Below are 13021 nucleotides of genomic sequence, written 5' to 3'. Positions count from 1 at the left end.
TTAAGTGAAATGTGAGATAATATGTATATAAAATTATTTCTTACTCATTTTTTGCAGGTTATTATGGGGTCAACTCAATATGGCAATTTTTTGGACCACTCAATGAATATTTTTCTTAACATCCTTCAAAATGGAGAACCGTACTTCATTGCGGAATATAATATTCAGGTATGTATTTGTTTGGAATGCCTGATATGAGCTGATGCTTTGTAATTGCTAAATATTGTAATACCAGCAACTAAAATCTGTCCTCTTACAGAAAAGATTTTTCATAATATATTCATAATGGCATGACAGAATTTCACACAGTTTTACCAAATCACGAACTGTTTTTAAAATACAGCACGCAAAGTTGTTAAATTATTTACAGTTTAGTTTTAAATTATCAGTGTTTTGTACTGACGGTACCATATTCATTGAATATTTGCCATAATAACTTCAGCCATTATTGTGTTTAGAAGTGTTAATGAGAAAAAAAAAGTTCTAATAAAATAAAGTGAATGTGATAGTTCCGCGATTTCTAATGATACATTTTGATTTCGTAATTACAAAATTTACTAAGGTTCGTACGCTGAAAGAACGTGTCTAATGTTTGACACTTTCTCATTTTCAAGGTAACTATAAATAATGCATTTTTAAAGTTGGTTCCAAGAACTGTGTTAGTTAACAGTCATTTTTTATTTTACATCTGTAATGGTTCGAGAATCGACAGAGATCATAGAAGGCACACATTTGAGAAATAACACGCACGTACTTTTACTGGGCGTGCTATAATTACCCATATATCAACATGGAATGCAATTGAAAAGGGAAAAAATTGCTGGATCTTATTTATCGGAGCTGTCAGCATATTTTCGTTAGTGTAATTGAGCATCCTTGTGGCTGAATAAATAACATTTTCAGTACGGGAGTTCTTGTGGTTCGAGTTCTACGTTAAGCTGTATTTCCATATCTCATGTAATCTCGGCAATGGTGCCACTCAGCCGGTTCGCTGGAAGTGGTCGTTAAAATATTTCGAATTCGCAGAACCGTCTGTTGTGCTCACACCAGTCATAAACTCACACACAGACACTCGTAGCTGGAAGGGACAGCTTGTTGATTACAAAGTTTTCGTAGCCAAAAGCAGTTGACTTATTTAGAGAAACTTATTTTGTTCTGTTCATACCAGGGGATTAATAACGCGGGGTGGAGGACCGGTAAATTTTATTTTAAGTGCCTTTGTTTTTAGAAATTCTTACAGCTACAAAGTTAAACGTATGATTTCTCAGAATAAGAGATTCCTTGATCTCAAATGCTCAGATATTAATAATGAGAATTGAGATGATATAAGAGAAATAGTGAGGGTTATTTATACATATTTGACACACATACAGACCATTATGAAGAATTGTCGATCCATTGCTGGATGAAGGTCTTTCCAATACTTTCTGACAAAGATCTATCTTGGACAATTCGTTTCCAATATATTCGTAGTGCTACATAATTTCGTCACACTACCTTGTGTTACGATGCTGTTTAGGTCGCCATTTGTCACTTATAGCATCCAGTAGAAACTTTAGTTTTGTCTATCTTGTATGGTTTGTGTCGTAATCTCGATGCTGAAAACAGAACGTTGAACAATAAATCAAACTAAACTCACTAATTAATTCTGTCAGTATCGTGATGACGTAGCATCGTACCTTAGCGAATTGAGGTTGGATAGATTCAGCACCGGAATCTTATAAGATGCGATTCTCTGTTAAAAATGTAATAGAATTTTTATTCAAGATGTTGTGCTCACAGGAAACAAAACGCGTTAGGAATCGAGACCTTTTCCTAATAGAGGAGTTTTGTATTAAAACTGTAATCATTTCTTATGGATGAATTTGCAAACTATATAGATGATTGAAATGTTTAGTTTCCATTCAGATTGATAAATGGGAACCCTGTGTTCTGGGCCGGATTTAGGGGGGTGCAAAGGTGCATGTGCACCCCCTTTCGTTGTAAATATACACTATCTAAAATGAGAAGGTAGCAGTGAAAATAGCAACACTTTCTGAAAATTCCTGCCATCATGTTTCCGTTTGGGGCTTGAAAGAAAGCAGAGATTTGCAAAAGCAATAGTTTAAGTCGATTTTCTGAAGGTTGAAGGAAAAGGATTCATCAAGCAAAATAATATAACATTTGTCAATTAAAAAAAAAGAAAAAAGCCAGGAGGAGAGAAGAAAATTTTTTCCTGCATATCACTTGCGATCCTCTTTAAAATATTCCCCTCCCCGTTCTATGTATTAGCGTTGTCACATATCACTTTGAAGAGTTTCAGTGTGATTGGTTATTTTGGTTGTTATTGGTGCATCCCGCCCCACCCTCAGAAAATCCTGGATCCGATCCTGCCTGTGTTTATATCAAGAAGTAGAAAGTTAGCTTTCGCTCATGCCAATCTTGTAGTACTACTGTGAAATGTATTATAATTTATCCACATTTTTGAGATACTAAGATTTTCGCATAGGATGTGGATTGCATATTACTCGATAAGTTGGCTACCTCTCTATAGTATAACTCGATTACATCAATCAACGCGCTGGAGACGTGGGTTCGATTCCTGGTGGAAACTCATATTGTTTGCTTCCCACGTTAAGCTATAGGTCCTCGTCTCATATAGCGTCGATACTAAAAGAGACGTTAAACACAAAACCAACTAACCAATTCAACGTTATTTTTATGCTGGTAGTGATAAATTTGCGTACATATGTTGTTCACTCGACTGAACATTCAACAATATATGTTTTATAATTTTTTAGAAACCCTTTCAGATTATATCTCTTGCTGTTATTGTTGTTTCGGAAAAAACGTAAATGATTTCCGTTATGTTTCGTAAAATCAATAAACCCAAGGGAAAAATGGGGAGAACTTGTCCATAACATCTCCAGAAATATAGGCGCCTATGATACTGTTTACTGTTTTGTGATACGATTAGTGTCGGTGAGTGTATGCACAGATCGATGCCATTAAGTCTTTATATTCATATTCTACATTACAAAGCATTTGGTAGTCCATTCCAAACGGATTTTGAGCTAATTTTGTGAAGACGTTGTATGATTAATGAACTTAGCGAATTGAAGCTGAATTGATCAAGCACCGGGAATATATAAGATGCGACCCTCTGCTTAATATATATATATCTGAGATGTAGCTCGTAGAAAGCATACTGCTTTAGCCATTTGATTACAGAGATATACTTACCTTCATGGGGGGGGACACTGATTTGCGTGTTAGGTTTCCATAACACGTTCGAAGCCTTTTCCTTCTGGGAAACTTGCAGCATATTTATAGCAACAGCACAATTCATTGAATCCCACTACTACAGTTTGCCCACGGTAGGTTCGTGGACAATAAACAAATATTTATTTCACCTTACTATTGCTTTTTGTTATATGTAGACTGAATGTAAAATCCGTGCTAAGTGCCGAAACGAAAATATTGAGTATTGAGTAAACAGCCATTATGTTACTTCAGAGATGGTGGAACATATAGGCACGCGCATTCTTCTGGGGATTATTTGAGCTACTTCTACAGTGAATACTAGATAACCAGTTTTTCACTGAGTAGTGTTAGGCACATAGGCCATATTTTTACATTAAACCTAACTTTTCTATTTGTGGCGTTTAGCGCGGATTTTATATTCAGTCTACATGTCATTAACTTCAGTTCATGAATAATTTTAACTGTAATTTGATTAAATCTGTGATTATAAGCTACATTGATATTGGGAGATTTTAACTTGTATCACTGTGAATATATGCAAAGGAAATAAGTAAAATTGCATTTTATTTTCACTGTAGATACTAAGGTTTGCGAATATGTTTGCTAATACAATGCTTTTGAGTGCTACTTGAATTCACTTTCTTCATATAAAAAAAAAAGTAAAATATAGTTTGGTTAAGAAAAGAAAGGCACTAGTTCTCGGGGTTTTGAAAACTCCATGATACTGCCGTAATTATCAAGAGTTGAAGAGCAAGAAAATTACGTTAAAAGGGTAACTTAATGTTATAGAAAAAATCAGTAAGACTGTATTAATCCTCTGCGTTATCTGGCTCATTTAGCCCATTTACCCTATTTACATTCTTTGTTATCTACTTTCTTTGACTATGATCATCGGTGAAAACTTCGAAAACCAGAACTAATGAAGTTCTATATCGGCTTTTAATTTTTAGCTTCATAGAGTTATTCTGCTTAGTACTCGGTATATGCGTATATGAGAGAACCGATCTGGAACCTTGATCGAGTTTTGTACTCCCGTACAATTCTTTTACACGAGTACATGCTACTTGAGTTTTAATGTGTAGATTTCCTTGGGTGCTTTTCTAATTACTTGAGTATAATTCGTAACATTGTTTTTAATTTTAATATTTCTTTTCTTTGTGCTAATACAGCAAGTTCGGAAGCTAATTCTAGAAATGATCCATCGGTTACCTACAAATGAACAGCTGAGGCCATACGTTAAACAGATCTTATCACTTATGTTGAAATTACTTGAAACTGAAAACGAGGAAAATGTGCTTGTATGTTTGAGAATTATTATAGAACTACACAAACAATACAGACCTCAGTTCAATCCAGAGGTAAGTTTGTAAGGACTAGTATTAATTCTTAATCAAATTTTATCCAATGTACGGCTTCTTTCTTGATAGTTTGAAGAGATTTGTGTGTTCGTTTGTTTTACAAGTATAAGTATATATCTTTCAGGTTTATTCTGGGTACATATAACGTGAAAAGGTTAGGTTTGATTGGGCACTATCCATATCTTGAAATAAATTTTGTGAAAGAAGATGTAAAAAGATCTATGGTTATAAATAAATGTCGACGGTGTATATATCAATTCAAATAAAGAGATTTACGATTTTTTTTTTTAAATAGTGGCAACATGTCTGAGTAAAATAAAAGATAACAAGAGCATTTAATCATTTACAACCCTTCAACGTAATCTGCTGCTGGTGCGTGAACACATTTGCACATATCTGAAGACGTTAGATGCCAGTAATAAACACTCTTTCGTGCCAGTGTGCTCAGACACCACTCTGTGGCCGAAATGATGCTCGGTATTTATCTAAAGAGTTTGTGTGATCGTGGGGGGAAAAAATGGTAGTCGTGAGACTGTTGTCAGGCAAATAAGGCGGATGCTCCTGTACTTCCAACCCCGTTGTCATAGAACAGATTTTGTTATAGTGAAGAATGATAAGTTCCGATGTTACGAGATGTGTTCTTTTGCATCTAAGAGTAGAGCACAAACGGCACAAAGTTAACTGATTTTAGTGGTCTGAATTCACTATATCCCCTTGTGAAAAACTGTGTGTGTATGATACAATTATCATCTTCAAATTCGTCGATTCTTGTCTTGACTTTTATTGGACTTTATGAAGTCGGATAGCGCCCATGGTTTGACTGTCGCTTCAATTTCGGTTTATAGGATCTGACCCACATCTCGTCAGTTGCTCTTCGAGAAAGGAATGCTTTTTTGTCAGCGTTCAGGTTAGTGTGTGCACATTCCCAAATGTGTCATTTCTGAACCTCAGTCAGGATATGCAATACTAATTTTGCTGATATTTTACGTATACTAAGGTCCTGACTTAGCGTCTGTTATGCAAGGGATGATAGAATGCTCATTTCCTAATTTAGTACATGTCCATGGACGATTATTCTCCATCAATGTGGGAAGTGCATGCAGATGGTGGATCTGTTGCCGCTCGAGGATATTCACCACCATGTTCTTTCCCAGTTAATTCACGTACACAGTCAAATGTCTTCGTCCATGTACAGGGTTCCTGCAAACTTGAAAGTCGGGGGAAAATTTGAAGTTTCGTCGAATTTTTCTGCTTTGATGAATGAAGAACACTTAAAAAATAATAGAAATATCTTTAACATAACTTCAAAATTCTTTACACATAATATCATATGAATCATTGATTTATTATATCGAATCCCTCATGTCTGTTGGGGGGCGCGGTGGCTCAGTGGTAGAGCGTTCACCTCCGGTGCTTGGGGTCCCTGGTTCGATCCCAGCTCGCGCCGTGTGGACTTTGTAGTGGAAAAATACCGTGCTCGTGGGTTTTCTCGGGGTTCTTCCGTCTCCTCCCACTTTCTTCATTCCACCATTTCACTCATCTCTCATCATCACCGTCTCCTTTAGCCTAACTGGCATAACCGTGGGACGTAAAACTTAAAGATTTCATTTTTTCCCTCATGTCTGACATGAGTTCGTGGATGCCGACCACAGAGCACGTGAGATAAGCCTGGTATTTCTTACAATTAGTTATGCTGAACTCCTTTCTTTTTTATCCTTTTCTTTTCACACCCTTTTTCTTGACTCTTTCGCACTTCAATTTTTCTTTATTTATGTTTTAGGATTACCATATTTAAGTAAGAGCAAACTTTGCCTCTACTTGAAGCACATTGAGTGCAGTTTAATCTATTTTTTAATGGGAACTGTGATTTTTAGTACGTATTCGTAAGATATTTACGGTAACTATTTGATTAGTGGGCATTTTTGAGCTGTTTTAATAATTGTTGTCAGAGTTTGATACTGGTAAACCTCGGTAAATGCACCTTTGCATATTATCCATGGTACGATGGAAACCGGTGTTGAAACTACAGCTCGTTGAGGAAAGTAATGAAATCATAGGATACATAAAAATCCCCTGGTAGTGACTTCCTGTGAAGTTCTACGGCGTCCACTTGGAAAATGCCAGTTGTCTTGAGAGTTCCCAGATTGGAAATGGGATTATTTACTTAAATTTGCACAACAAGCGAAACTGATAAACACAAGAACCTGTAGAAATCCTGAAGAAGACAGTATGCTAACCTTTTATCAAGTGCAAACTGGGTTTCTGCGAGACAATAGCCATAGAATGTCAGTCCTTCCTCCACAGGTTTCACACATTAAGATCAATGGTCCCATTCATCTTTGATGCTATAAGGAAACTTTTATGGAATCTCTTGATTCGATGTGTAAAACCAGAACTGTTGAAATGTACAGATAGAGGTGTATTATGTGTTGATATGACGAAAGTAGAAAATCTTATTTGGTCGACATTTAATTTGCTGCAATACATTTTCTCAGTCAAATAGGAACAGAGGCCAAGGAACAACAGAAACTGAAATTTTTACATGATTGTCGTTGGATCATAACTTCTATGATTGCCAAATTTCAACAGAGAAGTTCTCGTAAGTGCAAAGCAGTTAAAGGTCTGTCTTCGTTAGGTTCCCAGGTAATTCAGCGTACATTTCATGCAGCGCATTTTTTTAAAGACAAATTTCATATATCTGATATCGTAGATGATGTGTTCTTGAAAACTCTTAAACAATCTTATTCTTCAATCTAAATACAGCTTGAAATTCAAGAAGTCTTCCAGAGTAGTAACGAATTAGGACTTGACGCTACTTCCTTGATGGCGCTAAAGAATACAAACATTTATGGAAAATAGCAAAAATTGAGCTGTCATTCTTGTGTGAAATTGCAATGGTTGAAGTAGGGTTTTCCGTCAGTAAATCTCTCTTAATGGAAAATATGCATGAAAAGCCTCCTAGTAGCACAAAAGCATAGTCATAACTAGATATAAGAGGTAAGGAGTATTGAACTCGTGCAAATTATCAGAAGGATTATGCTTCACGTGAAAAGGCTTCAGGAGACTGTTACAAATAGTATTTGCACCAGCAGAAGAAAGAGATAAGGAGCACAACTAAAACGAAGCTTGAACGAGAATGTTGGATGCACAATTGAGAGACTTGAAGCAACAGAATTTACGTGTGAAATTGAGAAGTTATGTAAAGGAGCTAGCCATTGGTATCAAATTGAACGAGATCAAGAAGAAAAGCGGTTTCTTTACGTAAATTTCAGTAATTCCCTGGGGTGAAGGTCAGTGTTTGGTCACAATTTTGCATTAATTTTGTTTTAAATTATACTTTAATTAGTTTTAATTCAAATAAGCTGTTGTTTTCCATTTTTTAATGAAAGTTTTGTTCATATTTGTACGTATTCTTCGTAGAGATATGGAATCTTGTTTGCAGATAGTTTGACAAGATATATAGAAAATAAAAGCAAAGTCAATAAAAAAGAAGAAAAAAAGAGAAGGAACATGCTGAAGGGAAATTGTCAAATTGGTAGTGAAAGGTCGGCTGTAGAGGAGAAGGAGGCCCATTTCACAAGAATTTCATGTTGTTACGGAATGTTTATGAAGAGTCAGGGATTTTTTTTTTTAATTTTAATTTTTATTATCAGAACCTGTAGGAATCCTGATGTAGCAACGGCGCAATATTTGCATAGCTAGTTCCCCAATATGTCTCATATAAGCCCGTGTTAATTTCACATTCATTCCTTCAACGTGCAACCCAAAATTTGGTGAATATTTGCTGTTCTTAACGCGTGAAACATTATTCAGGATGGTATTACTCGCAAACATCGTTTTCATGTCTTCCAACTACCACACAATACTGATATTCGTCACCAAACACTTACACACGATCCGTAGTGATATCGTAGAAAAGACCCTGTCGTCTTTTGTCTCAATGACAAATGGCAAGCGTACACGAACGTTGATCTATAATTGTAACTTTGATTTGTGTGTCGTATGCATTGAATATTATGGTGAAAATTCGTTAAATCAATAGTTTTACGTCTGTCCGTTTTATATATATATATATATATATATATATATATATATATATATATATATATATAAAGGAAGAAAAAGAAATATAGTTTGAAGATATGTTAATATTAATACATATTGACTACTATGTAAGATAATTTCACAGTACAAGTTTTAGAGCAGTAAGTAGTTTCAAGCCAGACATAGCGGCCTTTATTATTATTATTATTATTATTATTATTATTATTATTATTATTATTATTATTATTATTATTTAACGAACCTTAAAATCTCGAAACATAATCTTGGCTTTAACTAAACATGAGCTTTTATTAAGTCAGGGTATTGGTGGTTTCGGGTTTCGGTACAGAATGATATGGTTACGCTTGACTTAATAGAAGTGTAGAGTTGAGGGCAAAGAAGACATGTTTTGTCTTCAGATATAAAGAAAAAAATTTTAAAAAAAAATACCTCATAATGTTTGTTTATTTTTAAGAAGAGTCTGTGTTACTGTTGTATAGGGATTTTTATTTTTAAAATAACGTTATTATTAGTGTATAATAATAAAAAAAAAAAACTATCCAAAGATAAGACATACCAATCGATAGATGTCATTGAGCGGAATAAAAAGACGTATGTGTAAGTTCTCATATAAGAAAGATTATTATTATTATTATTATTATTATTATTATTATTATTATTATTATTATTATTATTATTATTATTATTATTATTTAAACCTAAACATGGATGTTGTTAGATAACCAGCCACCTATTATGATGAAAGTGTCACTGAAGTGTACCCTCGTCAAGCTTTTCATGATGACACTAGCAAGACAACAGTACACAATATGATTAATGAGATACAGAACAACATTTTGATTAACTCTAAAATTTTTTAACGTTTGTTTTAACCGTAATATTGCGGAAAGACGAGATAATATCGACAAATAGATGACGTTGAGCTGAATCAAATGACGTTCTTGAGGGAAAATTCTCATGCTTAATTTTTGAGATTAAACAGTTTTTATCATTATCATAGGTACTATTCGCAGGTCACTTGCTGCAACTGAGAAGCTTCCATGTTCCATGGTCTTCCGTTAACCTCTTCGCCTTTATGTACGAATTCTCTGTTTTGATATCTTCCATTAATTGTAGTCTTCTTCGTCCTCTTCTTCTCTTTCCTGCCACCATGCCCTCTTAACCCATCTGTCATGATACAGTTCTTTCTTAGCCAATGTCCCAACCAGTTTCTCTTCCTCTTCTTAATAATATCTAAAATTGTTCTCTTCTCCTCCACCATTTCTAACACCTTCTCATTCGTTTTCCTCTCGACCCAACTAATTCTCTCCATTCTTCTCCACACCCACATTTCGAAAGTTCCAGTCGTCTTTCATCATCTTTGTGTAATATCCACGTTTCTTACCCATATAGCACAATACTCCACACGAAGCACTTTATGAGTCTTTTCCCCACCTCTTTATCAAGGTTCCACAAAATAATATTTTCTTCCTCCTAAAGGCTTCTTTCGCCATTCCTATCCTTGCTCTTACTTCACCATTCCTATCCTTGCTCTTCACACTTTATATCATTATTAATAATGCTACCCAGGTATCGAAAACTGGTCACCTGTTCTATTTTCTTCCCTCCTACTTCTATGTTTGATACTGACCGCTTCGTTCCAATCCCCATGGCATTTGTGTTTCTAACATTTATTTTTATCCCATATTCATAACCCTTCCTCAAGTTTTCTAACATCTTTTGCTTTTCTCTTCAAATTCTGCAACAAACTCCATATATCTGCAAACCGTATACACCTAATTACGTATCGTATGGTGCTGAAAAATATGTCGTTCGTTACCAATAATAATTGATAGTTTTTTCCAGGTGAAACAGATTGTTTATTTATTTATGAACTGCGTTATTTAAAGAATACACTGTTAAGTAGCAATATGTGTCTCTTGTTGTTTCTTGTCTTTCCATAATGGACAGACGTATTCCTAATACTGACGCATATACTTCTAACAGTCACAGATACTACTTACCAATAGGGGGCGCGGTGGCTCAGTGGTAGAGCGTTCACCTCCGGTGCTTGGGGTCCCTGGTTCGATTCCAGCTTGCGCCGTGTGGACTTTGTGGTGAACAAACACCGTGCTCGTGGGTTTTCTCGGGGTTCTCTCGTTTCCTCCCACTTTCTTCATTCCACCATTTCACTCATCTTTCATCATCACCGTCTCCTTTAGCCTAACCGGCATAACTGTGGGACGTAAAACTTAAAGATTTCATTTTTCTTTACTACTTACAAATAAAAATAAATATCAATGTAATAACCCTGAAGAATAATTATCTTTTCAGGTCCAACATTTTCTTCAGTTTGTAAAGAGCATATACTGTGAACTTCCGAACCATCTGAATAAAATTTTTGAGCCGAAGCCACTTATACGAGTGAAAGATTTGTCAGAATTGAACATAGCAGCACTGCTTTGTGAAACCTATACTGTTACTGCAATTCAAACGGAGAAAACGACTCCCGAAGGCACCATGATATCCGTAAGTAATTTGCTGTTTGTATTAAATTAACGATAAATTGTTCTCATGTCAGTCGGTGAAAGTTTCAAATCTACGATTCTTTATTTGGGAGATAGCTAATTTGATAAATGTGCTTAATTTGAGAAATAATATATCACTTTCAAATTACGTGTATCCCTAATGTGTGACGCAAATGTAATTGACCTATAACAGAGTCTCTCAATTCATGGACCAAAAGTAATTTAAGTAAGCAACTATAGAATGAATGGAAAGTTATTTATTTATTTTTTTTTTTATTATTATTTTTCTTAATGTGCATAGTATTGGAGATACTGTATTTTCTCATTTCATTGCATCGTTATTGTGGCATGCGTGCCATTTCCTTTCTTGTATGTGGAAATCCTTACAACGTGCAATGAAATGAGAAAAAAGATAAAATTGCCTCATTACGAGTTGGACAGTCGGAGTGAAGTGAACGAGAGATTTGTTACATCTAGTGTTCAGAAAGTAATAACAACAAACAGGAACTATCCAGTAAAATAGTACTAAATATTCAGCTATTAAACTTTTTTTTGTGTATGTGTATTTTAATAAATAGTCATTTTAAAAATAGGGAGCTACTTTTCAGCCACAGTTTTTGTTCTTTCTTTTTTAAATATGTGAATCCAACTGAAATAATTGAACATTAGCATCGTCAGCTGACGCATATCATATACATGTTGAGGTTTGCTATTCTTCATATTTAATAAGTCACTACCAGGCTTTTATCGCGAGACTCTTCTTTAGAGTGCTCCCGCCAAGTGAACTTTGTGGTGGACAAACACCGTGTGCGTGGGTTTTCTCGGGGTTCTCCCGTTTCCTCCCACTTTCTTCATTCCACCATTTCATTCATTACTCATCATCACCGTCTCCTTTAGCCTAACCGGCATAACCGTGGGACGTAAAACTCAAAAATTTCATTTCTTCTTTAGAGCTTTCGGCTAATGTGTGATTTGCTTCGGGTTGTAGCAGTCGAGTTGATTATTTTGTCGCTCAATATAGAAACTAGTCGCATATTCCCATTTTACCATTGTTAGTGTACAACAATGGACATCAATGGCTTTTAGAGAACAGCATTGTTTCCTGCAGTGATCCGAGTATTCTCGTAGGTTCTCGAGTTACCTGTAATTTACGCATTTATTCTCTATTGTAATATGAACCAGTGATTCATATTTAATGCAAAGGGATCTTGATTCGTTCCCGGGTCATGTGTGTTTTAAATGGCCAACATTGTTTTTCGCAGTGACCTTAGGGTTTTCTTGGGTTCTCATGTTTCCTACGATTTTTACTTTTTTCAGCTTCACAAATATGTTTCACACATCTCCTATAGCCTACATGGCATAGCCGTGTAACGTTGAACAGAAGCTTTTTTCCCTTAGGAAAGATTTAAAAAAAAAAAAAAAAAAAAAGTTGCGGTTGTTGACTAGAATTTACAATGACCTTGTGTTTCATGGGAACAAAACTATAATGACAACTTATTTATCGTACAAATTACGAGTGTTATGAATGGAATTTAGTGGCTTAGATCTGGAACATTTTCCCATTGCATTCTACGTGTTCTACTATGAGTAATAGGATTTTCTTAAAACTCGGGAATATCCAGACTTGATACAAAGAAGATAGTAAATTATGTAAACCGTAAGATATGGATTAATATGTAGTTTCGGAAATTGTAGATTCCATTTATTTTATTTTATTTTATTTTAAATAATAAGAATTAATTGAGCCAAACATAGATTCCTTATGGATGCCAATAGGTATTATGTTCATCAAGGATATATGTGTTTTTAATTATAAAATGTACCAGAAGTTGATAGGTTCCCATATTT

General features: G+C 35.0%; 1 protein-coding gene across 4 annotated transcripts in view; it reads left to right on the top strand.

The window, feature by feature from the left end:
* The window catches only part of Nipped-A (Transcription-associated protein Nipped-A), a 207852-nt gene that overhangs the window by 18234 nt on the left and 176597 nt on the right, over positions 1-13021 (top strand). For all 4 annotated transcript variants that reach the window (XM_081739846.1, XM_081739844.1, XM_081739845.1 and 1 more), the window contains exons 3-5: positions 58-168; positions 4413-4601; positions 10980-11174. In XM_081739846.1, the coding sequence (XP_081595972.1) occupies positions 58-168; positions 4413-4601; positions 10980-11174 (495 nt within the window). The remainder of the gene's footprint in view (positions 1-57; positions 169-4412; positions 4602-10979; positions 11175-13021) is intronic.

Source organism: Thermobia domestica, chromosome 15, assembly GCF_964235325.1.
Source record: "Thermobia domestica chromosome 15, izTheDome1.hap1.1, whole genome shotgun sequence".
Classification (NCBI taxonomy): Eukaryota; Metazoa; Arthropoda; class Insecta; order Zygentoma; family Lepismatidae; genus Thermobia; species Thermobia domestica.
Note: the sequence above shows the minus strand (reverse complement) of the source record. Positions and strands in the feature narration are given on the sequence as shown.